The following is a 27,922-nucleotide window of genomic DNA, read 5'->3' on the forward strand; positions in this document are numbered from 1 at the left end:
AGCACTCACTTTAACACTGATCAATTTACAAAAAAAATAGAACATGGCCATCTGTTGTAAACATGTATTTTCAAAATTCATTTACTAGATGAATTTTTAAAATTTGTGATGGTTTCACTTTCAGCATTTTTACTGCCCAGAACTCTAACACAAACTTGAGATGATAATTTTTGTACTGAAGCAGAAAGTTATATAACTATTGTTTCCAATCCCTTCTCATTTTCGTTTGTTCTTGGCCTTGAGGTATGCGGGGGATGAATGACTGGCTGTAGGGGCGAGTCCGAAGGCTGGTGCATTCCTTGTGCTTGTGACACGTTAGGAAATAATTTCTCCTAGTTATCTGACTTCTGTATTATGTTTCCTTGTCCGGCTCCATGGCTAAATGGTTAGCCTACTGGCCTTTGGTCACAGGGGTCCCGGGTTCGATTCCTGGCAGGGTCAGGAATTTTAGCCATCATTGGTTAATTTCCCTAGCATGGGGGCTAGGTTTATGTGTTATCTTCATCATCATTTCATTCTCATCACGACGCGCAGGTCGGCTACGGGCGTCAAATCAAAAGACCTGCACTTGGCGAGCCGAACCCATCCTGGGATCTTCCGGCACTAAAAGCCATACGCCATTTCATTCATTATGTTTCCTTACCCTTTCTTAGACACCATCAACTGCTGGTCAGTTTGTATGCTCATTAAAGATATTTAGGCCCTAGCAAATTTAATCATATGGAAAAGGAAATTATAAATTTTTATATTGTCACATGTGTACTTTTATCAGCCTGACAATAAAGACTGCATGCATACATTAAAAACATTTTTAAATAATCAAAAAATGCTTCAGAATACTATATATTGACCTAAAATCTTCTTTAAAGTTGAAATAATGACTGATCGTCCCAAATCAGCAAAAAATACAAAAGAATGCAAAATAAAAATGTGTTAATACATTTATTATATTGTATGAATTTCTAGACCACTGAGCAATGTTCTAATACAAAGGGAAAAATCATGACATTTCAACAACATTCGCCCCCTACTTATAACCTTAAAAACTATTCCCTTTTCAGTGTTCCTATATGCTTCTTGTCCTTAATGTATTTGATTCACTGATAATAGCCCATAATATTTTCCTATATTTCAATTGGTTCAAATTTCGTTTCTACTGCAAATAATTAATTAATTAATTAATTAATTTATTTATTTATTTATTTATTTATTTATTTATTTATTTATTTATTTATTTATTTATTTATTTATTTATTTATTTATTTATTTATTTATTTATTTATTTATTTATTTATTTATTTATTTATTTATTTATTTATTTATTTATTTATTTATTTATTTATTTATTTATTTATTTATTTATTTATTTATTTATTTATTTATTTATTTATTTATTTATTTATTTATTTATTTATTTATTTATTTATTTATTTATTTATTTATTTATTTATTTATTTATTTATTTATTTATTTATTTATTTATTTATTTATTTATTTATTTATTTATTTATTTATTTATTTATTTATTTATTTATTTATTTATTTATTTATTTATTTATTTATTTATTTATTTATTTATTTATTTATTTATTTATTTATTTATTTATTTATTTATTTATTTATTTATTTATTTATTTATTTATTTATTTATTTATTTATTTATTTATTTATTTATTTATTTATTTATTTATTTATTTATTTATTTATTTATTTATTTATTTATTTATTTATTTATTTATTTATTTATTTATTTATTTATTTATTTATTTATTTATTTATTTATTTATTTATTTATTTATTTATTTATTTATTTATTTATTTATTTATTTATTTATTTATTTATTTATTTATTTATTTATTTATTTATTTATTTATTTATTTATTTATTTATTTATTTATTTATTTATTTATTTATTTATTTATTTATTTATTTATTTATTTATTTATTTATTTATTTATTTATTTATTTATTTATTTATTTATTTATTTATTTATTTATTTATTTATTTATTTATTTATTTATTTATTTATTTATTTATTTATTTATTTATTTATTTATTTATTTATTTATTTATTTATTTATTTATTTATTTATTTATTTATTTATTTATTTATTTATTTATTTATTTATTTATTTATTTATTTATTTATTTATTTATTTATTTATTTATTTATTTATTTATTTATTTATTTATTTATTTATTTATTTATTTATTTATTTATTTATTTATTTATTTATTTATTTATTTATTTATTTATTTATTTATTTATTTATTTATTTATTTATTTATTTATTTATTTATTTATTTATTTATTTATTTATTTATTTATTTATTTATTTATTTATTTATTTATTTATTTATTTATTTATTTATTTATTTATTTATTTATTTATTTATTTATTTATTTATTTATTTATTTATTTATTTATTTATTTATTTATTTATTTATTTATTTATTTATTTATTTATTTATTTATTTATTTATTTATTTATTTATTTATTTATTTATTTATTTATTTATTTATTTATTTATTTATTTATTTATTTATTTTGAGGTCTATTTCACTGTGATGATAATAGTGTTACAGAATTGAAACAACTTCAGTACTGTCTCATATTTGAGAAGAGAGAAGCCTCCCCGTAGGATGTGTTAAGAATATTAATAAATTCATCCGGGTGTTCCCTGGGCAACGGACTAGGACATTTCCTAGACAGCTGATTCTCTCACACCAGAAGCATCTTTTGTAAAATATTTCATTCAGGTGACCACCTAGAATTTAACATGACAGCAAAGAAATATCAAAGTAAGGCCTTTTCAGGACCCAAATTTACAATCATGTCTTTTAACACTGAAGGCATATCATCTTGTAAAGAAGAGTTGCTGAGCCGAGTTTGTAGAGAGCAAAACGTTGACATTGCATGCATCCAAGAATCCCACAGAGATATTAACCAGATGCGACCCAGAATTCATGGCATGCAACTCATTGCTGAAATACCTCATAGCAAATATGGAAGTGCCATATTTACAAAACCGGCAACCTTGATTCTGTCAACGGCATTTACAATAGAGAATGAGATTGAAATTATAACAATTGAACCTTCCAACTGTACAGTTACATCAATCTACAAGCCTCCAGCCTCCAATTTCTCCTTCAAAGAACCAGTGAACTTTAGAAACCAGAAAGTGAATTTTGTGGTGGGATATTTTAATTGTCACAGTACTGAATGGGGATATGAACACAGTGATGACAATGGCGAGCTACTACAACACTGGGCAGATGCCATGAAACTCTCTATTATTCATGATAGCAAACTGCCACCTTCTTTTAACAGTGGCCGTTGGAGAAGAGGATATAACCCAGATTTGAAGTTCGTCACTAATAACATAGCACAACAATGCAGCAAGGGAGTATGCAACCCAGTTACCAAGTTTCAACACAGACCAATCCTATGTCAGTTTTACTCCGCTATCCAACCTCAGTATGCTCCCTTTCGTCGTAGATACAATTTCAAAAAGCAGACTGGTCAAAATTCTCCACTGTACTGGATGATATGGTCCAAAACATCAAAATATGAACAGTTCATGGAGGCTGTTAAGAAAAGTTCTTGTAAATCTATTCCCCGTGGATGTCGCACCAGTTACATCGAAGGTCTTAATCTGGATGTAGTCTCGCAACTAGAGGACTACTACAAGCTATTCGAACAGAACCCAATGGGCGAGGAAACTATTAAAGCAGCACATGCCCTAACTTCTCTAATAGCCTCATCGAAAAGAGAGAGCTGGTCAAAATTAATGGAAGAACTGGATATGATGCAGAGCAGCCAAAAGGCTTGGAGACTCCTAAAGAAGCTGAGCAGAGATCCAACCATGAGTAACACACATTTTTCTGTTACATCCAATCAGATTGCCCACCAACTTCTCATAAATGGCAAAATAAAACAAAAAACCAAAACCCAGAGAGCTACGTTGATAGTACCTGCAGGTAACATTTCAATTTCACTGAGTTGGAAAATGCAATAATCAAGTGCAAATCAGGTAAAGCTGCAGGTCTGGATGATATGCGAGTTGAGCAAATAAAGAATTTTGGAAGAAACACGAAAGAATGGTTGCTACAGTTTTATAATAACTGCCTAGAGATGTCCAAGATTCCAAAACTGTGGAGCAAAGCACGTGTAATTGCTGGAAAGGACAGCAGAGACCCCAGGAACTACAGACCAATATCTCTCCTGTGCCTCCTATATAAGATTTTTGAAAGGATGATACTCAACAGACTCATCCAGACTATCAACAAAAACCTCATTCCACAACAGGCAGGCTTTAGACCAGGCAAGAATGCTGTTGCACAAGTTCTCAACCTCACGCAGTACATTGGGGATGGTTTCAAAAATCGACAAATTACAGAGGTAGCTTTTATTGACCTCAGTGCTGCTTATGATACAGTGAACCACCATATACTGCTTCATAAGATCTTTACACTCACGAAAGATTCAAAACTTACCAGATTGATGTCAACCTTGATGCAGAACCGCAAGTTTTTTGTTGACTTTCTAAGACAAAGAAGCAGATGGAGATCACAGAAAAATGGATTGCGCCAAGGAAGTGTACTGGCTCCATTGCTATTTAATATTTATACCAATGACCAACCACTCCCAAACAAAACAAGAAGTTTCTTATATGCAGACGACCTTGCACTAGCCTGCCAGAGTGCAACTTTTGAAGAGGTAGAACTCACTCTTGACAGTGCTCTGAAGGTGTTAGGCACATATTACAAGGCTAACCACCTAAAGCTGAATCCATCAAAATCTCTGCTTTGTGCTTTCCACCTCAAGAACAGAGAGGCATCAAGGAAATTGCATGTCTACTGGAATCGAACCCCCTTGGAACATTCTTTCACCCCAAAGTACCTAGGGGTAACGCTGGACCACTCCCTCACTTTCAGAAAACACTGTTCCAACACCAGACACAAAGTCAGTGCCAGAAACAACATCCTGAGGAAGCTGAGAGGTTCAAACTGGGGTGCAAAGCCACAAGTTCTTAGAACCACTGCATTGGCTCTGTGTTACTCTGCTGCAGAATACGCATCCCGTGTGTGGTATAGATCATCCCACGCCAAGACTGTGGACCCTGCCCTAAATGAAGCTTGTAGATTAATCACAGGATGTCTGAAACCTACTTCTGTTGAGAACTCTTGCTGGAGTTGCACCTCCAAGTATTCGTCGAGAAGTCGCTGCTGATCAAGAACGACTGAAGGTTGAGAACACTGAAGCTCACCCGCTGTTTGGTCACCAACACTCTCAATCTAGGCTGAAATCCAGGAAAAGTTTCCTCCAGACATCAAAGCTCTTGAAAGGACCACCACATAAGGCAAGACTTTCCTCGTGGAAATCTAAGCAACAAGAGGAGGCGCGTGAACAACTTCCGGCTGGCTACAATGAAGACTGGAGTGTTTGGAGGTCCCTCAACTGATTAAGAACTGGTGTCGGCAGGGCTAAGTCCTCACTTAAGTTATGGGGCTTCACATCAGAGGACAGCAAGTGTGACTGTGGTGAAGAACAAACAGTGAGTCATATGTATCAATGTCCTCTCTGCCCATTTTCAGGCTCAGAGCAAGATTTAATGCTTGCTGATGACAATGCCCTAGGTGTGGCTCAGTTCCCCAAAACACCATCTAGATGAACAGTAAATTTGGTCTATTTCCTTTTGTCTGTTAATTTTTGTAAATAGTTTAATTATTACTTTATTTTTAACTGTATGATTAAGTATGCTTCTGACACGAGTAAATAAATAAATAAATTTATCATATGGGAGTGTCCAAAGACATGTTCGGCTCGCCAGGTACTGGTCTTTCTGTTTGAGGCCCATAGGCGACTTGATAATGATAATGAGTAGGAAGAGGGTGAAACCCGGTGTCAGCACGTAGCCTACTCCTGTCAAATAACACTAAGGGGTCTCAAAGTTTTACGTCCCCATCCGACGGACGAATCACCATCAACAGCATCATATGGCATTACTCCAAATGAGTACTGTGGAGAGGTTTGGAATTTAATCCAGGATTTTGGCACGCAATCTAGTGATTAGATATTGTATACCACCACCTCCCCTACCCTGCCGGCTACATTCTGATGGTGAAAATTTTTTCGACCAGCTGGACTTGAACCGGCTAACCATGGTGTCAGACCATATGTATAGGCTTCAATGCCTTAATGATCATGGCAATCAGGCAGTAATGATTTACTTGCTAGAAATGCTTTTAACAGATTTCCATACGGTCATTATAAGCAATTGAATATATAACATACAATACATAATTCCTTGAATAAGGTATTTCATTTACTGAGTCAGGCAGAATGAAGTTAGTTTAATTCATTATTTATTTATTTTTTCCATTCATTCATTCATTTATTCCATAAGACTAGATTTTTGAGTCAAGAATGACTTGTAATGAATTCACTTAATTCCTTATTCCTCTCACTTATCACTTGTTCCCCTTATGTACAATATGTATCTATTCATCATTGGGTAGTTTATAAAAATTAATTGAAATTTAAATTAGGATATTTTACTGCAGAGGAAAAAAATGGAGAAGAACAAGTAAAAATTTCTGGAAATGGCCGTCGTGATTCAGCAGAATCAACAAGTTCAGAACGAGACTTCCGAAGAAAATATCAAGCCATCACACATCGAATGGTTCACCGAAAATCCAGCGTGGAAATGTATAAACGCCTGGCCTCCAAATCTTTTGGTGAGTCCAAATCCTATAGTTTTCTATCAATTATAAAAGTATTTATTGCAGAAACATTCAATGATAAATTAGCAAAGGCATGCAGTAGTATCCATCTACCTATTATCTGCTCCTCCAACTACTGATCATTGACTAACAACTTTCAAAATAATTAGTGTAACACTGTAAATTTTGAGATGGATGACATATTAATATGAAACTTTTGGTCAAGATATCTTCAGAAATACTCTTCATAAGTGATAGCAACTCCTCACAAATCCCTTTAAAAATATATATATGTTATCGGTGATGGGAAGAGTACAAGAAAAATGTAATTGGGCTTAATTACAGTTACTTGAGAAATATTTTACTCAATTACAATTACAAATTACTGTTTTAACAAGTAATCAGTAAAATTACAATTACTTTTCAGAATGTTAGTCTTAAGCCCTTTAAGCATTAATTTTCCACATGTTGCGTATTTATTAATTTTTTTTACTTCATCACTAAGAAACTATTCAAATATTGTCACTGGTTCAGGATTATCCTCAAAATTAGCATGAATCCCACTAGGCCTATTACTGGTAAAATCAAATCTTCAATCTCTTCACATTTGTGTCTGTCATCGTGGAATACATCACTTGATTCGGAAGAATAAGTGTCACTTTTGTCTTCACTTTCATTACAAAACAAGGGCATTTGCTCAATATCACAGCTAAATTACTTTGTTTGTTTACACGCGGGGGTTTTAGTGTGGAAACCATATTGCTTTGATTGCTGACCACATGGAAAAGGTGTGCACAGCTATAAGAATTCTACATGGAATATGATATTCCATGGAAATAAAATGTAGTACTTTATTGCAAAATAAGGCCAATAGATGTCAGAAGTATCTATAAACTTCTGAGGCTTATAAGCAGTTGACACAATCTGTAATGAACACATGAACTTGAATGACGCTTATAAGCAGTTCACGCAACTTGCGAGTAAATGACCTTGATGCTCATAAGTGGTTGACGCTGGGAAGGGGTTAAGGAAATCTCTGCTTATTTCGCTTGGGGCTGGAAGAATACAAAAGCTGGCAAGGGAAAGGAATATATTACTACATTTTCAGTGAATGATTTTTTTTTTTTTTTTTTTTTTTTTTTTTTTTTTTTTTTTTTTTTTTGCAAAGAGGCATTATGTGAGAACCACTCACTAGGTGAGCCAACGGCCATAGCCGTCTTGAAATACTGGATCCCGTGAGATCTCCAAAGTTAAGCAATATTGGGCGTGGTCAAAATTTGGATGGGTTGCAACACACTGCTGGTGGGGGGTAAGGAAATGGAGGAGTGGAAAAGAACTGGCCACCCTACCATACATAAACTCCGGCGCAGGCACACCTCTGCAGAGGTTTGGACCTGCCTTCAGGCAGAATACACCCTTATCTTACCTTACTCACTAGGTGAGACTAAATATGATACCAAGAAATTTTTCCTATAATTTTTATTTAAGTTAATTACTTTTAGTAATGGAAATTATTTTCCACTTATTTTGTAAATAAATTAATTGGTCCTTAAAATACTCATTGATAATCCTCGACATGTATAGGGGCACTTGAAGGAATACCTGTGTTTAATATTAAGAACATCATTGGAATGTCTTTGAAAGTACTTGAGAGGTAAGAAAATATCTCATCCAGACTGGTAAAGCTACTGGTTCTTCTATAGTAGAACTGAAATAGTTATCTTCATCATAATATACTTTTTCACATTTCTGTGTCCGTGGGATGTATATCAATTATTCGAATATAATGACATTACATACATACATTATCATTATAGACTGTTATGCCTCTCAGCGTTCAGTCTGCAAGCCTCTGTGAATTTACTAAACGTCGCCACAATCCTCGATTTGCAACTAGTGTTGTGGCCTCATTTAGTTCTATACCTCTTATCTTTAAATCCTTAGAAACCGAGTCTAACCATCGTCGTCTTGGTCTCCCTCTACTTCTCTTACCCTCCATAGCAGAGTCCATTATTCTCCTAGGTAACCTATCCTCCTCTCCATTCGCCTCACATGACCCCACCACCGAAGCCGGTTTATGCGTACAGCTTCATCCATCGAGTTCATTCCTAAATTAGCCTTTATCTCCTCATTCTGAGTACACTCCTGCCATTGTTCCCACCTGTTTGTACCAGCAATCATTCTTGCTACTTTCATGTCTGTTACTTCTAACTTATGAATAAGATATCCTGAGTCCACCCAGCTTTCGCTCCCATAAAGCAAAGTTGGTCTGAAAACAGACCGATGTAAAGATAGTTTCGTCTGGGAGCTGACTTCCTTCTTACAGAATACTGTTGATCGCAGTTGCGAGCTCACTGCATTAGCTTTACGACACCTTGATTCAATCTCACTTACTATATTACCATCCTGGGAGAACACACAACCTAAATACTTGAAATTATCGACCTGTTCTAGCTTTGTATCACCAATCTGACATTCAATTCTGTTGAATTTCTTACCTACTGACATCAATTTAGTCTTCGAGAGACTAATTTTCATACCATACTCATTGCACCTATTTTCAAGTTCCACGATATTCGACTGTAGGCTTTCGGCACAATCTGCCATTAAGACCAAGTCGTCAGCATAGGCCAGACTGCTTACTACATTTCCACCTAACTGAATCCCTTCCTGCCATTTTATACCTTTCAGCAGATGATCCATGTAAACTACAAACAGCAAAGGTGAAAGATTACAGCCTTGTCTAACCCCTGTAAGTACCCTGAACCAAGAACTCATTCTACCATCAATTCTCACCGAAGCCCAATTGTCAACATAAATGCCTTTGATTGATTTTAATAATCTGCCTTTAATTCCATAGTCCCCCAATATGGCGAACATCTTTTCCCTCGGTACCCTGTCATATGCTTTCTCTAGATCTACGAAACATAAACACAACTGCCTATTCCTCTCGTAGCATTTTTCAATTACCTGGCGCATACTAAAAATTTGATCCTGATAGCCTCTCTGTGGTCTGAAACCACACTGGTTTTCATCCAGCTTCCTCTCAACGACTGATCGCACCCTCCCTTCCAAGATGCCAGTGAATACTTTGCCTGGTATACTAATCAGTGAGATACCTCGACAGTTGTTGCAATCCTTCCTGTTCCCTTGCTTATAGATAGGTGTGATTACTGCTTTTGCCCAATCTGAAGGTACCTTACCAACACTCCATGCTAATTTTACTACTCTATGAAGCCATTTCATCCCTGCCTTCCCACTATACTTCACCATTTCAGGTCTAATTTCATCTATTCCTGCTGCCTTATGACAATGGAGTTTATTTACCATCCTTTCCACTTCCTCAAGCATAATTTCACCATCATCATTTTCCTCCTCCCCATGAGCTTGGCTGTTTGCAACACCACCAGGATGATTTCCTTTTACATTGAGAAGATGTTCAAAATATTCCCTCCACCTCTCCAGTGATTCCCTGGGATCTATTATGAGTTCACCTGAATTACTCAAAACACTGTTCATTTCCTTTTTCCCTCCCTTCCTAAGATTCTTTATTACTGTCCAGAAAGGTTTCCCTGCTGCTTGACCTAGCCTTTCCAGGTTGTTACCAAAATCTTCCCATGACTTCTTTTTGGATTCAACAACTATTTGTTTCGCTCTGTTTCTTTCATCTACATACAAATCCCTGTCTGCCTCGGCCCTTGTTTGGAGCCATTTCTGATAAGCCTTCTTTTTACGTTTACAAGCTGCTCTCACTTCATCATTCCACCAAGATGTTCGCCTTTTCCCATCTTTACACACAATTGTTCCTAGGCATTCCCTTGCTGTTTCTACTACAGCATCCCTGTATGCCACCCATTCTCTTTCTATATCCTGAACCTGCTTACTGTCTACTGTTCGAAACTTCTCACTAATCATATCCATGTACTTCTGTCTAATTTCCTCGCTCCTGGAGATTTTCTACCCTTATTTGTTTGCAGACAGATTTCACTTTCTCTACCTTAGGCCTAGAGATACTTAGTTCACTACAGATCAGATAGTGGTCTGTATCATCGAAAAATCCCCGGAAAACTCGTACATTCCTAACAGATTTCCTGAATTCGAAGTCTGTTAAGATATAGTCTATTATGGATCTGGTACCCCTAGCCTCCCATGTGTAGCGGTGAATAGCCTTATGCATGAAGAATGTATTCATAACAGCTAAACCCATACTAGCACAGAAGTCCAGCAAACGCTTCCCATTCCCATTAGCTTCCATATCTTCCCCACATTTACCAATCACCCTTCCATATCCTTCAGTTCTATTCCCAACTCTCGCATTGAAATCGCCCATTAGCACTATTCTATCCTTGCTGTTGACCCTGACCATGATGTCACTCAATGCTTCATAAAACTTGTCAACTTCATCCTCATCTGCACCCTCACATGGTGAATACACGGACACAATTCTAGTCCTAATTCCTCCAACTGACAATTACAATTACAATTTTATTTCAGTAAGTAAATAACAAGTAAAATTACATTTTGTAAAAAGTAACAATTACAAGTAAAAATTACTAATCGTTACTAGTAATTCAATTACTTTTACTCAGTTTCTTCCAACTCTGATTATTATAAGTTTTGAGAATTCCATCCCTACATGGAATATGATATTCCATGGAAATAAAACATAGTACTTTGTTGCAAAATATAGCCAACTTGCAAGGTATTTTGAAGAACTGCTTAACTGCCCAGAGCCAACACAAAGATTTCCACCGCAGGAACCTGACTTCACAAACCCAAATTCAGTACCACCGGATGAAGAAGAAATAATGGCGCAAACAGAAGTCTGCCCTCAAGATTGACCAACCAATCACTCTTGGTAGGGGCAAATTAGCAGTAGACTGCCTGGCATTTGCGGACGATCTGGCAATCTTAACTCGTGACGTTTCAACAGCCATAAACCAGATCGAACTCCTGAAAGAAACAGCGGAAAAAGTCGGCCTCCAAATATCGTTTGAAAAAACTGAATACATGACCTGCAGCAAAGAAGCCCCTAAATTCATGGCAAAATAAAACGGGTCCAGCAATTCAAATATCTCGGTGAAATAATTCAGGAGAATGGAATGGAAACAAAAGCCAATGAAGTTAGATGCCAAAAAATGGAAACTGCGTATAGACTCACCCAAAATATCTATAACAAAAAGTGTCTCTCCAAGCATGCTAAACTAAGACACTGTAATACAGTTATTAAACCAGAATGCCTCTATGGATCAGAGACACTAATTTTGAACAGGAAAACTGATCTAGAAAATATTCAGAAAAAGGAACGCAAGATCATTAGAAAAATTTTAGGCCCAAAACTCGTAGATGAACAGTACCACCTTAGAGGGAAACAGGAAATCAAACAATTTTCTAACATTCACAGCGACATCAGAAAACGCAGATTAAGATTCTTTGGACATATAAAAAGGATGAACCCAGATAGACTTACCAAGCAAATAGTTGAATTTTATGAAAACCGAAGTAAAGCTAAAACGGACACAATAAAATGGATTGGCGAAATTAAAACAGATCTCAAACTGGCAGGAATTACACCTGAAGACATCCAAAGCCGGGTTATCTTCAGAACCAAAGTTCATAAGTGGCAAGTTGACCAAGAGGAAAAACCAAAGAAGAAGACCGGAACAACATGGTCTCAAGAGAGAAAAGAAGCACACAGCAAACGAATGAAGGAAGTGTGGGCACAAAGAAAGGCAAATGCCTGTCTCTAAGTACTTTGCGTAGTCCTAATGGGCTCATTCGCAATATATATATATATATAATAATAATAATAATAATAATAATAATAATAATAATAATAATAATGTTATTTGTTTTACGTCCCACTAACTACTCTTTTATGGTTTTTGGAGGCGCCGAGGTGCTGGAATTTAGTCCCGCAGGAGTTATTTTATGTGCCAGTAAATCTACCGACACGAGGCTGACGTATTTGAGCACCTTCAAATACCACTGGACTGAGCCAGGATCGAACCTGCCAAGTTGGGGTCAGAAGGCCAGCGCCTTAAAAGTCTGAGCCACTCAGCCCGGCGTGATGTCAGAAATATCTAAAAAATTGTACTGGTTATTTTGTGATAAATTTTATACAATGTATCTGGAAACAAGATTAATTAATATTATAAACAAAAGTCCTGTAGCCCATTAAGGATCTTGGACCTGCAAAAATGATGTTACCTGGCCAGATGGTCAGCAAATATTAGAGTATCATCTGGTTTGTAAGACAACTTTCTCAGTCATACTATTGACTTAATTGACTGAGTTTGCTGTCACTCATGCCAGAGAGCTCTCACTGACTTCATAAGACTCAATAAGCCCCACTCTTATAAAAGAATTAAAATTCTTAGATGAGCCCAAAATCAAATGCAGGGCATCCTATTAAGAGACAGGGATGCAACCTTTACATCAAGCAGGTGACAAGCAATTTAAGTAAGCGTATGTTATTGATTAAAGAGAGGAAGGCCAGAAGTAATTTTGCTGAATATTCCACTAAATCTTTTGGTGGTCCCAGGCTGAGTAGCTTAGATGGTAGAGCACTGACCTTCTGACTTCCAGCTGACAGGTATAGTCCTAGCTCAGTTCGGTGGTATGTGAAAGTGCACAAATATGTACTTCCTCTTAAAACAGTAATCACCACCACCACCTCGTATCAGTAGATTTACTGACATTTAAGAAACCTCTTGGCAGACAAAATCCTGGCACCTCAGTGTCTTCAAGAACTGTAGTTAGTGGGACATAACACTATTATTATTATTATTATTATTATTATTATTATTATTATTATTATTATTATTATTATTATTATTATTATTATTATTATTAGTATTTTGGTGGTGATTATTGTTTCAAGAGGATGTACAACTGGGCAACTATCCAGAGAAAAAGGAAAGAGGTCCAATGCTTCAAAGAATGAAGGCCTCTTTTGTTAAAATGAATTAAAAATAGAGCTGTAAGTTGATGACTTGTGCATTTTACATATCTGTGCACTGGAGGTAAATGGCATTATGTCCATTTTTTCAAAATTAAAGTTTTGACATAGGGTATATCCTATGTATTTTCTGTGCTCTTTTCTGGAGTGAGTAAAACACTATTTCCTACGCACAATAATAAGCAAGCTGGCCAGTTTGAGGTAAAAGGCACCAAGTCCAGTATACTTCAAAAACAAATAGAAAAGAAATCACATTTTCAGAATTACTAGATGTTAAACATTGGGAAAATTTTGCATTATTTTGCAAAAGAAGTTTACGAAGCTTTTAATTTTTTAAAAAGTGCGAGTGAAACTAACACTGAAAAGTTTTTGTTTAGATCGTTTAGATGTAATGTTTAGATTGTAAGATCGTATACTTGTGACACAGTGCCCTTTACCTCAGGGGCATAGTTATTTCAGAGATAGTTTTACATGCTTTGCACAAAAAATTATTCTCATAATTCAGTTTTACCTTAGGCTGCAAATCAAAAACTGTCGTCTTTTAACAAACTCAGAAGAAAATTGTCATGTGAATGAACATGCCAATCTACTGTCTTTTAATGATGGTTCTGCTCTTGATAACTAATTTACTTAGAAACATATATCCTCTATTAATTCAAAATCTTCTCTGTCAATAATCTGACACCATTAAGAAATGATTAGAAAATGAAGTCTTAAAGGAAGTGGATGAATATTGTTATCAGGGTAGTAAAATAACTAATGATGGCAGAAGTAAGGTGGACATAAAATGCAGGCTAGCACAAGCAAGGAGGGCCTTTCTTAAGAAAAGAAATTTGCTCCTTTCGAATATTGATATAGGAATTAGAAAAATGTTTTTGAAGACTTTCGTTTGGAGCGTGACATTGTATGGAAGTGAAACATGGACAATAACTCACTCAGAAAGAGAATAGAAGCGTTTGAAATGTGGTGTTACGGAAGAATGCTGAAGGTGAGATGGATAGATCGAATCACAAATTAAGAAATACTGAATCAAATTGGTGAGAGCAGATCATTGTGGCTAAATTTGTTGAGAAGAAGAGGTAGAATGAGAGGACACATCTTAAGACACCCAGGACTTGTGCAGTTTGTTTTTGAGGGAAGTGTAGGGGGTAAGAATGGTTGGGGTAGACCAAGGTATGAATATGACAAGCAGATTGAGCTGATGTAGGATGCAGCAGTTATGTAGAAATGAAAAGGTTATCACAGGATAGGGTGACATGGAAGGCTGCATCAAACCAGTCTATGGACTGATGACTCAAACACACAGCATTTGTATTCCCTTAATTTGAATTGTAATTTTAACACAAAATCAAAAATAATACAATCAATAGCTCCATCCCATCCGAACTGAGTTAAAATGACACTCCCTTCCATTAATGCAGTACACATATATTATTTCATTATTTTCTATTTTTTTTTTTTTAATATTTTCAGATGATCTTGCAGAATTTCTGGTTGGAGCAGCTATCATTTCTTAATTCCTCTCTCACAGAACATTTCTAATGACAAAGGTCCTGGGTTCAATTCTTGGTTAGTCCAAGGATTTTAATTCTAGACTGAAGGCTGGAATGAGGTTCTCTCAGCCTCCTGAGACCAAGTGAGGAGCTATCTAATGTGAGAGGCAGCAGACCTGGTCACAAAAGCCAAGCAATATGGTAGAGGATGTAATGCTGACCACAAGATGCCCCACTTTCTGCAGGCCTTCAGATGGGGCAGCAGTTGTCATGGCAAACCAGTACTCTTAATAGGATGTTATGCTGCAGGCTTGTGTTGTTGGTTTACTGTCAGTCCCAAAGTGTTCGAATATGCCATCTTCATGTCAGGTAAACATTATATAGGTAGTTGAAAGCTGGGCTATCTTATATTCTTACAGAATGATATAATATTGAATGATGAAAACCTACAACTGGTTTTCCAGCCAATGACTGGGTCAGGGCGAGGATAGGAATTGCGCTGGCTGCCGAAGCCTGTCACAGTCCTCTGGGGCAGTGATTAATGACTGACAGATGAAATGAAATGATAGTGGAGAGTGTTGCTGGAATGAAAGATGACAGGGAAAACCAGAGTACCCAGAGAAAAACCTGTCTCACATGGAGTGACCGGGATTTGAACCATGGTATGCAGCGGTGAGAGGCCGGTGCACTGCCATCTGAGCCACGGAGGCTCAGAATGATATATTATATTTCTTTAATGTAAGACGACTCAGGATCTTATGCCACTGGAATTGCAAGTCTTGTTACTAAATTGCTTTACTTCCTGATGGGGAGTTGAACCCATACCCTTCCTGAAAAATGGAGATTTGGTTAAGGAGCCCCCAAAGCATTACCAGAAATTCATTGAAATCCTCTAATATTTTAAGAAATTTAATTAACAGGAGAGAAATAAATTTCAAAATTATTTAATTATTTAATTGCATTTAGATTCTGCAATACAAATAATTATGTGCATTATGAATGGGAGTTGTCCTAAATTGCTTCATGTATTTTAATATGCACAAAGAAACCAAACAAAATATGAAAGATGTATATTTATTGGAATTTATTAAGAAACACTAATATTTTGGTGATGCCCATGTATGTGACATTATTTTAAAGAAAGACTAATGATCTTCATTTTTTATTATTTCTACCATTTTTATTATTATTAGTAGTAGTAGTAGTAGTAGAGTTGCAAGAACAAGGGACAACATATATAAATGGCATTTTCCAACCAAGACAGTTCTATATGATTGTGGTGAATTTCAAACAACACAACATTTCTTATGTTGTCCGTTGTGCCCATCCAGATGTACAATGAGTGATTTGACTCAAGGTAATTCAAGTGCTCTCAAAGTGGCTAGTTTTAGATGGGAAATGTTTGAAATCACTTGATGAACACATATTTGTGTACTTCTGTCCATTTCGTGCTTCCTTTTTTTGTTTTCATGTTTCATATTTTGTACTTCTGACAGAATAAATAAAATAAGTATTTTTTTAATTATATTTATTCTTCTATTCTGATTATGCTGGAATTCAAATAAATGTTGTATTTCCTAATTATTTTCAGGTATAATCATATGGTATGTGTATGGAATGTTACATGATCATGATATAAAGTGCTTTATTTTGTTTCAGGATATGTAATTTCTTAGATCCTGACTAGACTGGCATGTATGCATCACATCACTCTAACACCATGTAAACTAGATTCTTTCTAGGTAATAACTAGCATTGTATTCTGTGTCACATCTTCACTAATGGTTTTTGTAGTATTTTGTTAAGGAATGTATTTAATTGAAGTAGATTTTGTTAATTTATTTCTTTATAACTGTATTTTCCATAATAACAACTAATGTAAGTTTCTCTGTATTTATGTTACTAAGAATTTATCTTTCTTATTTCAAAGGGCTGAACATCCACCAATAGATACTAAGCAAATGTAATTAAACGGAGAACTTCGCCAGTGGGAGTATATGGAGTATGTTGCATTCTCAGTCAAATAAAGTAATTGCTTTCAAATGCTATTTCCTGTGACACGCTTCTAAGAACATTTTGTAAAAATGCCTAATTTGAAATGTGCTCCAGTAATGCAGACAAAATAATGTCCTCTGAAATGAAATGTCGTATGGCTTTTAGTGCCGGGATATCCCAGGACGGGTTCGGCTCGCCAAGTGCAGGTCTTTCTATTTGACACCCATAGGTGACCTGCGCGTCGTGATGAGGATGAAATGATGATGAAGACAACACATACACCCAGCCCCCGTGTCATTGGAATTAACCAATTAAGGTTAAAATCCCCGACCCGACCAGGAATCGAACCCGGGACCCTCTGAACCGAAGGCCAGTACGCTGACCGTTCAGCCAACGAGTCGGAATGTCCTCTGATATACATACAATATGTGTTAAATCATTATCAGTTTGCACTTCCAGTTTCCTGGGTACTGTTGACGAGCCTCTTCCGTTCTGTCTTATTGAAATATGTTCTGTTGTTAATGACATCCTCCAGTGTCCTTTCCCGATCTGCGATGCCCATCTTTATGATGTCTATCTAGTGGGTTCTTGGTCTTCCCACCATCCATTTTCCTGCCACATGTCTCTCGAAGTTAACATATGCTGTCCTTGTTGCTCCATCCTCATTACATGGCCCAAACCACCTCAATCTGGGCATGCAGACTCGATCTAACAATGATGTCTCAATCCCAGCTTCCTTCCTAACCACATCGTATCCCAAAGGAGTGTTCATACTTGCCAGTAAGAGTGAGAGCTCTTCTGCACTCTATTTGCCACCTCCTTTGTGGCTAATGTATCTTGAGATATCACACTGCCAAGGTATGTAAAGCTTTCCGCACTTTCTAGTGAATGGTTTCCTAGCATGATGTTTGCTGGTCGTCCCTCTCTGTATTTTGCTATCACTACTGTTTTGGATTCGCTTATCTTGAGATTGAACTCCTGGAACTTAACCTATGATCCATTCATGTGGAGAAGTGGGCTTGAAATTTCTTGGGTATGTGATTTCTTGCCTCTCAGGTGTTTTGCCTGAGGTAGCATAATGGTGAATGTCCTCTTCTATAAATGTATCCAGATCTCTGTTGAGCTGCTCAGTATTATTTCTCATATTGTAGGCAATTGTCTGTGCACCCTGCAAATGAGTTTCAATGTCCGTGAAGCACTCATCTCTGACTGTTTCAAATATTATCGACACACTTTTTCTGGATTGTTTTGTGTACGGGGTTGAAGAGTAAGGAGGAAGCTCTCCCGGTTATGGTAGTGCTGCCAACAGAATGAAAATGAAATCTGAATTGAATCGAGAATATGATTGATCGATATGAAATTTCTAAACCATTATTATCTTAAGCCAACAACTGTGTCACACACACATTATATAACATTTCTCTATGCAAATCTCGTTCCTAGCATGAATTCTACAGTGTGGCTTTGCTGTGTAAACAACAGTACTAGTACGTAAAGTGTGTTCAGATGTCGAACAGCGATGCATAAGCGATTCATAGTTTGTGTTTCAAAGGTTGCCAGTATGAATCTCGAAGATTGCCGAGGTCAACCGATTCAGCACTATGGTGTAAATCTATCCAGAAAAAGTGTGCCGATAATAGATGAACTGGATCTCTTCTCGATTCTGCATGAATGGGGACAGATGATTCCAACTCCTTAATGAAGTTAGGCATTCTACCTCTCAGCATAATTACAGAGATTAATTCCGTCATACTAATGTACAAAATAAAAAGAAACATAATATTTCACAACACCACTTTAATAACTAATTTGGACAACCACAGGTAACAAACTAGACATGCAGATGATTTGGCCTTGTACCACATCCACTCTTCAAAATATGGGAAGAATAGTTGTAAATTTTCAGCAATTCAAGCATACAACAAACTCCCCCCTAATGTAAAAATTTCCCCTACTTTAAAAAGTTCCAAACAAAAGGCAAAGGAAAATTTATGGAATAGATACATCATAAGTCAATGTATCTAAATAGGTAATGTTTAAAACAACCACCCCCACCTGCATTGTTACTCACTTTTTAGTACTAAATATTTTAAGTATCTTAGTATAATTGAAAGACAATAGAATGGTAAGGGATAAACACATTTATTTTTTACACTTTCTTTATTGATGTCTTTACTTTTACTGTTTAAGTCACCTGACTTCATCATTGTATGTATCAGAGTTTGTAGATCTGCCATTGAATATATTATTCATTGTACAATTCCTCTGTATGAGCCTTTGGCTCATTGGAATTAATTATTGCAATAAATATCTATCCAATTGTTTTAACTAAATAACTTTTGTTTTTGAATATGTAGGAAGGTCTATGATATACAGGGAAGGGGGTGTAGGGATTGAAATAACGTTAATTGGCATGGGATTTATGGCAACATTGGAATTGGAAGGGGCTAGGATTGTGAAAGAAAAGACTGTGGCCTTAATTAAGTTGCAGAAAACCATCTTCGGGCTACCGACAGTGGAGTTCAAACCCACCATCTCCTAACAAAAAATATGATCCAAACCCCATGGCCAGCTTGCTCGGTAGAGCCATTTATTAAAGATTATCTTCTCAATGTCAGTTGCAAATGATCTTCAGGAACTTTACCTAACCTATCAGAAATGTAATTTTTGACAGAAGAAAATGATAATCTGATAAGTACAAACCACATCATACTAGATTAGAGTATCTCAGCCAGATATACTGCAGTTCTTTTATTGTGTTGGCAGTGTGCCTCTTACTCAGAGAGGGAGCAGTACAGTACTTCCTTGTTCCTCGTGCTCACATTCCAGATACAAACAATTTACTTTATCCTTGAACTTTCATTTTATTATAGTCCCAAAGACTTGTTTATAATTGAATACAGGAAGTAGTAATTCAATGTCTCATTTGTATATTTAAGTTTTTTCTTGAGTAGGATCAGATTCCTTCTCTGTTATTCTTTCGTAATTTATTTTCTTTAATCTTGATTAGTACTGATTCCCTTTAACACTGCTTCTACAAAGACATCTCCCAGTCAACCGTATAAACCTAATTAACCATTCATACATTCCAAACACCAATCTGAGAGACTCTCTGTGTCCAAGGGCAATTACCTAATTCCTCTATGTCCTATAGCTGATAATCTAATACATCATTGTCTATTAAAGTGCTCAGATACTATGTCAGCCCTGAATACCCATATATTAGAATGTATTATGTATCAGTTATTGAATGATAAACATTTATATTTTTCTAATATATATTCATAATGATGGATTACATCTTCAGGTCAACTGAAAAATGTAGTTTGTTTAAGTGTTCAGTTTCTCTCCATAAACTTGGGGCACTGAATCCTGATACAACTGGCATTTAATCATGGTTGAAGATATTTTTCATAGAAAACATCATGGCAGAAGATGTTTTCTATGAAAAACAAAACATGTATTGACTAATTTTAAGATCAATTTTATTTTAATCTAAGTAAAATTGTAAGATTTTAAAATGGTGGAAAGGTGGAAATTCTCAAATTTACAAGTTGAAATTAGTTATATATAATAATTCCATCACCAGAGAATAGGATCACCAGGAGAATAATAGAAAAATTATGGAATAGTAAGTGCAACATTAAGTGGATTACAGAAATCAAGGAAGATATGGATGAACTACAAATTACAGTGGAAGACCTAAGAAACAAAACCAACAAAATCAAGAAACTCATAGACAAACAAACCAGACTGCAAATCAGAATCAACAAACAGACAATAGGAAGGGTGATTTCCGATGAAGAAAGAAGGATAAAATCAGAGAGAATGAAGAAGTACTGGGCTGACAGGAAACTGAAAAATTCTTTGTATAAAGTTGGCTAGAGGGTCCAATGAAGGCCATAAAATGTAAGTAATAATAATAATAATAATAATAATAATAATAATAAAGCTACCCACCCACAACAAACTAATTGCTCTTCTTTGCAATCCCCTGCGATCCTACATTAATGAGAGTTCCATATCCCTACAGAATGCTGTAACTGTGACCTTATTATTATTATTACAATAGAATGGAAAAATACTCAAAACTGTTAAGTTAGGAGATGGTGGTGGTGATTATCATTTTAAGTGGAAATGAAACTAGATAACAATCTCCTCAGCAGTTTAGTTACTAACCCAAAAATGTTCATACACATCTAGCTTTAATAAGGGCTGGTTCGAGGTCTACTCAGCCTACTTGAGAACAATTGGGCAGCTATCTGACAGTGAAATAGCAGCCCTAGTCTAGAAAGCCAAGAATAACAGCTGAGTGATTTGTTGCACTGACCACACATCACCTTGTAAACTGCAGGCTTTGGGCTGAGCAGTGATTACTTGGTAGGCCACGGTCCATCAGAGCTATAGCACCAAGGGAGTTGTGTTGGGTATTATTTAGCAGTACAAATATTTAATGCTGGTAAAATTCCCCATTGTTATGTTGAAGAATGAATAAGAACTTCAGATGTATAAAGGCGTCGGTAATAAAATAGCAAAACAAGAACTCCTCCTTGAATAAAAGAAACAAAAACTAAGGAATTCTCCATGTGAGTGAACAGTGAACAGTGAGACGTCATTAAGAAATTCTTGGCAAGACTGAGAGACACAGTAAAGCTTCATTAAAAATAGAATGCTCAGAGTTAGCCCTAGAATAGCATGCAAGGCCATGGAGTCATGACGCAGAGAAGGAGGGGAGATGATGCAATGTGAATGTCGGGGAAGTCTCTCCATGCTACATGAGCCTGTAGCAGACATATGTCAGTACGAATGAGCCCTGCTCTCGGGCTTTACGATCAACGAATATTGCTGTGAGCATAGGATTGTGTTTCCTATGCAGCCACATGCAACTCAACTTTCTGTCTTGACATTTTGTGATTTGTGTTACCTAGTTCCATATAAAATCATTAAAAATGGTTACTGGTATGTAGATTATACATATTTTATATCACTTAAGCTTGCGTAGGAGCACATACACAGCTCGGTAGAAAATTGAAAGCAACTTGTTCTCATCTCCCACTATTTTGCTCATATATATTAGTGTAGTATTTTCATTAACAGATTAGTTCTTTCTTGCATAGCTACTGAAATATTTATGTAATATAGTGTAGTGTGCTAAATTTTATTCTGGGAAATAATTTCCGTATTTCTTGGAAAGGGTACTTGAAACCATCCACTCTATGCATCATGCATCCAATCAGTTCTATGGCAATGACACACAATGTAATTTAGTAGTTAGTGAAAATGAATTACAATAACTACAAGTAAAGTACCGGTACAGGTTTTCAAATAGTAGGATTCCAAATCCCACAACCTTTCCTTAAAGGTGGTGATTGGTGGTAATTATTGTTTTAAGAGGAAGTACAAATGGGCAACCATCCTCATCTTTTCCTTAAACATGTCACTCATGATTTTCCCAACAACATTATAAAATGAAAATTATTTGCTCTAGTTAAAGTCACATTAAAAATTGTAAAATATATATATATAGTTGACCAGTTTACAATATTTGTTCAAAAAAACATTAAGTTCAAATATTATATATCTGTAAATTTAATTGTGAAGATGACAGCAGGCCCAGCCAAATTAATTACAACTGAAACTATAATTTAGTAGAAAACTGATATGTAAAACCCAAGCATTCTTTAATTTCTTACTAGTCTTTCATTTATCTCTGCTTTCTATAACTGTAGTTAATAGTCTATAGCTCTTCCTTTAAAGTAGATAGTCTAAAGGTTTAACTAAATGAGATATATGAGCATCCAACTTCAACAAAGTTTTGATTTCACAGCAGATTCAAACAGCAGTGCACATTTGTCCCTTCATCGAAACCTAGAGGAATTGTTAAAACTGATGCTATCAGTATGGTGTAAACAAGCAATGGCAGTAAGGATGAGATCACTAGTACCTCATGGTAAGCCATAGAAGTATTATTTCCTTTTATTTATTTTTTTAATTTTCCAGTTGCATGTGCTAAATATTGAAATGATTGAAATTTGAACTCAAGGATATATAAGAACTTTATCTCCTTTTGTAACTATAAAATATCTCTATGAATCAGTGATGAAACTGAATTGTTTTTAAAACATTCTTAATTCAAAATGATAGGACTGTATGGGCTTCTGTCCATTAGTACACTCTAGAACAGCGGCAACTAACTGGCAGCCCACAGACCGCATCCGGCCCGCCAAGCCATTCTGAATGGCCCCAGTAGTATTCCTGGTTTTTAATATTTAATAAATAACAATTATATCATCGATCTTTTTTCAAATGGTCCACCCAATACCATTGCTTCTATACTAACAGCTAATGTATTGTAATAGATGCACGTTTTCCTGCTAGTAGCGATATGAATAGAGTATCCTCATAGTTGCATGATTTTCTGCAAGGTAGCAACAGAGTTAGGGTTTAGAGAAGTAGGTCTGTAGTGTAAAAATTCACAATATTTTCAAAACAGAAAAGTGGATAGTGAAAACTGCACGTTCAAGCCAGATTGGGAGTTGGGTTATCTCTTTACACTTTCAAAAGACAACAAACTCCAATGTTTAGTGCACTTCAAGAAATAGCAGTGTTGAAAGAATATAACCTCAAAAGACACTACATCACTGACAGAAAATTGAAAAATACTCCCATGAATCTCATAAAATAGTCATTGAGCATCTGAAAAATATGCTTTTTTTTAAAAAAAAAAAGGTGTTTAGTGATGTGACAAAACTACAGGAATCAGCTGTTTTGGCTTCCTATATGGTCAGTTATGGCTGGCCCCATGGTGTAGGGGTAATGTGACTTCCTCTTACCGGGAGGCCCCAGGTTCAGTTCCTGGCCAGGTCAGAGATTTTTACCTGGATCTGAGGGCTGGTTCGAGGTCCACTCAGCCTACATGATTATAATTGAGGAGTTATCTGATGATGAGATGATGGTCCCAGTCTAGAAAGCCAAGAATGATGGCCGAGAGAATTCGTCGTGCTGACCACACAACACCTCATAATATGTAGACCTTCAGGCTGAGCAGTGGTTGCTTGGTAGGCTATGGCCCTTGGAGGCTGTTGCACCATGGGGTTTGGTTTTTTATGGTCAGTTATGAGCTCGCTAAGGCCAAGAAGCCATTCACGGATGGTGAGATCGTTAAATGATGTTCTATAAGAATGCCCGAGGCCTTCAAGGAAGATAAAGCGGTAAGAGAATTCTAGTCTGTCCCTCTTTCAAAACATTGTGACAAGGAGAATAGAAGACATCAGTACTCATGTGTCTACTAACCTGAAATCGGTGAGTGAGGACTGTCCACATTTTTCACTAGCTTTAGATGGGAGTGGTGACATGACAGAAACAAGTCAACTGTTGGTTTTAAAAAAATTGATTCAGGACGACTTTACCATCATAGAAGAATTGTTAAAAGTGTGCTCATTACATGGGACAAGTAAAGGAGAAGACATATTTGGTGCAGTTGACAGAGTATGACAGATTTGATCATCTGACTGCTGTTTTTATGGATGGTGCTAAGGATCTAGTACTGGTTTAATTGGTCTTTTCAAAACAAAAACAAGACAATGTACCAGCTTTCCATTGCACTGTTCATCAAGAGGTTCTGTATGCAAAATCTATCAAATTGTGTGACACTATGGTTACTGCGACAAACATCACAAATGTAGTAAGAGGAGGAAACAAGTCTTTAACTCATAGGAAATTCATTTCCTTCTTAGAAGAACATTGTTTATGGAGACTTGCTGCTTCATACTGAAATAAGGTCGCTTAGTTGGAGGAAAATGCTTAATAAGATTTTATGAGCTCATACATGAAGTTAATTACACATAACTTTTTCTTGTTACAGATATATCAACAAGCTCAGGTCTAAATTTGGAGTGTTCATATCAAATTTCAACTCTATGTTAGAACGTCCCTTTTGACTAATGCCTCATACAAGCACACAACGCTTTGGGAATAAAATAACTTCTGACATATAACAAGTCATTCCAGCATTAAGTCAACGATAGGGAGAAACTATAATATCATTTATGATAGACATGCTAAACCCAATTAACTTTAATTCATAAGATGAAGAAGCATGAAGATTTAAAGAAGCCTGAATGTTCTAATGAACACACACAAAATATTTTAGCCAAATCTCAAGTTAAAACAATATTTTTTTTTTAATATTCAATTTTCGCGACCGCATTGTAATCGAAACCGACTTTCAACCTATTAGGTCGTGTTACGTACATTTAGTACGTGTTGAAGAGATGTTAAGTACAGAACAAAAATGGCCAACCAGACACCATTAACAGAGTCTCATTCATTTTCTATATTTAAGAAACAATTTTATCTTCAAGATTTTAGACAATTAATTTTTTTAGCTTAAAGAACAAACTTTTTAAGACTATAATAGATGGTAAACTGAATATGTATGTAACTGTAAAAAAAGTGAAGTGTTGGTTATGCAGAGAATTGGTCAACCTGAAGGTTACATTGAAATAGAGAGTAATCAACTCAAGATGTCCAACAAATTAAAATATCTAGGAAGCATGATATCAGCAACAGACTCCATTGAAGAGGAACTTACCAGCAGGTTTCAAGCTGGAGGAATATTCTATAGAGTTGTCCGAGACCTAATATGGAACCCAAAAGTACCATTGAAATGCAAGCAAGTAATTTATCTGACTTATTACATGCCAATTTTGACATATGGGAGTGAGACCTGGACCATGAGGAAAAAGGAAGAAACAAGGATTCAGGCAACTGAAATGAGATTCGTCCAAGCGATGGTTGGCAAAACAAGACGAGATAAAATTCATAATGAGAACATCAGGGATATGGCTCAAGTTGGCAGAATGCAGGATAGCATAACTCTGCGTAGACTCAAATGGCATGGTCACATGCGAAGGATGGATCCTGATCACATACCCAGAAAAATGTATGATCTGCAGTTAAAATATTCAAGACAAAGAAGGCAGCCAAGAATGTGATATACAGACAGGGTGAAAAACGACATTCAGCAATGAGGAGGGGATTGGGACAACATTGAAGAAGGAGAAAAGTACAAAGACAGAATTTGGTGGAGGGGCTTCATTTGCCGACCCATTGTATAGATGGAACGATGTGGTATGGTATATGCTATGCTATGCATGTACGTAACAGTAAAGATTTTTAGATCCATAGCTAAGAATCATACATGAACATTGTAATTAATTAAGATTCTCAAAGAATTTGGTAAAATAGCATATATTTGTAAAGTAGCATAAATTATTTCAAAGTTCAAGGTCAAGATCCTAATCAACCTAGAGTAACTATAGCGGCTGATGATGCTCAGAAAAAGAGCAAAACATGTACCATGTATAACAATTTAGTAAGGATGTAATCCTAACTAAGCTAATTATGTATTGAATAGGTGGATTGTAATACACCATTGCATTTTTACATCATAATTGATCTTCAATACGAGTTCTAAAATGAGAATAGTTACTTTTAAAGCTCAGAAGATGGTTTTCCATGGTTTTCCATTTTTACACCAGGCAAATACTGGGGCTATACCTCAATTAAGGCCACGGTCACTTCCTTCCTACCCCTATCCCGCTCCTATCCCATTCTTGCCATAAGACCTACCTGTGTGGGTGCAACATAAAAGAGATTGTAAGAAAACAAAACACACGTCAATTTGAGATAATTATTTATTTAGGAACATGAACGAGTGGAGTGACCATGCATGTTAATGTGCTACGGCTATGGAGCCAAGTTCTGCATTTCGGAGACATGTGGGCTTAAAACCCACCATAGGCTGTCCTGAGAATGGTTTGCTATGGTTTCCCGTTTACACTTCCAGGCAAATGCCAGGACAGTTCCTATTCATAGGTCCCAGATGATTCCTTCCACCTCCTTACCCAATTTCATTCACCATCATTTATTTCATGTTCATTAGCTCTCGAACTGAGGTTGGTATCAGGAAGGGCAATCAGCCTTAAAACACGTGATATAAATTCATCTCACCTCATCCCCGACCCCGTATCAACAAACGGGACTAAGGAATAGACAAACAATTTATTTGGGAATACGAATGCTTAAATTTAAACAAATATAGTAGTTATTTATTTAGGAATGCAAATACTTAAATTTAACCAAATTTGAGATAGGAGTATGTTTAGTATGAACTAAATAATGCGAACATATAATCCAGCATAATACAAAACAAACATTTTACACTGTCATTAGTTCCGTTGCTTTCAGCTTCTTTCCTGTAAAATATATACATTTTGTTTCCGGGTTCGATCATTTTTAGCTGGAGCATGGAGGCCACACTTGGTAATTCCATCCTTCCCTAAAATGAATGGAATACAGCCTTCAATCAGTGAAAGTACCTCTTCTTCCTCAGAACTTGCAGACAATCTGTTTCAGATTTATGATCACTTTTGTATACCTCATCTGTTTCATTACCATCACCTTCAGTGTTCAAGTCCACTTCCTCCATCGTTTCACCAAACCACAAAAGTATCAGATCAGTGGATGGCATTATACCTTGCATAAATTCACTAACGACAGTCACAATGTAAAAATTTCATTTTAAACACAAACATAAGACAAAGCTTGACTTATTTCAATGCACGAAATGTGAGTAGCACTGTCGCACCTAATAATGGATTGAGGGTCTTGGTTTTCAAAGATAATGGAAATAACTGACACATCCCTTTCCTAAAAATCTGTTTGAAAAGTATATGGAGT

General features: G+C 35.5%; 1 protein-coding gene across 1 annotated transcript in view; it reads left to right on the forward strand.

The window, feature by feature from the left end:
• Positions 1–27,922, forward strand: part of LOC136857204 (serine-rich adhesin for platelets) — a 329,451-nt gene that overhangs the window by 222,879 nt on the left and 78,650 nt on the right. The window contains exons 23-24 of the mRNA XM_068224997.1: positions 6,587–6,749; positions 23,023–23,129. Coding sequence (XP_068081098.1) covers positions 6,587–6,749; positions 23,023–23,129 — 270 coding nt within the window. The remainder of the gene's footprint in view (positions 1–6,586; positions 6,750–23,022; positions 23,130–27,922) is intronic.

The sequence above is a fragment of the Anabrus simplex genome, chromosome 1, assembly GCF_040414725.1.
Source record: "Anabrus simplex isolate iqAnaSimp1 chromosome 1, ASM4041472v1, whole genome shotgun sequence".
Classification (NCBI taxonomy): Eukaryota; Metazoa; Arthropoda; class Insecta; order Orthoptera; family Tettigoniidae; genus Anabrus; species Anabrus simplex.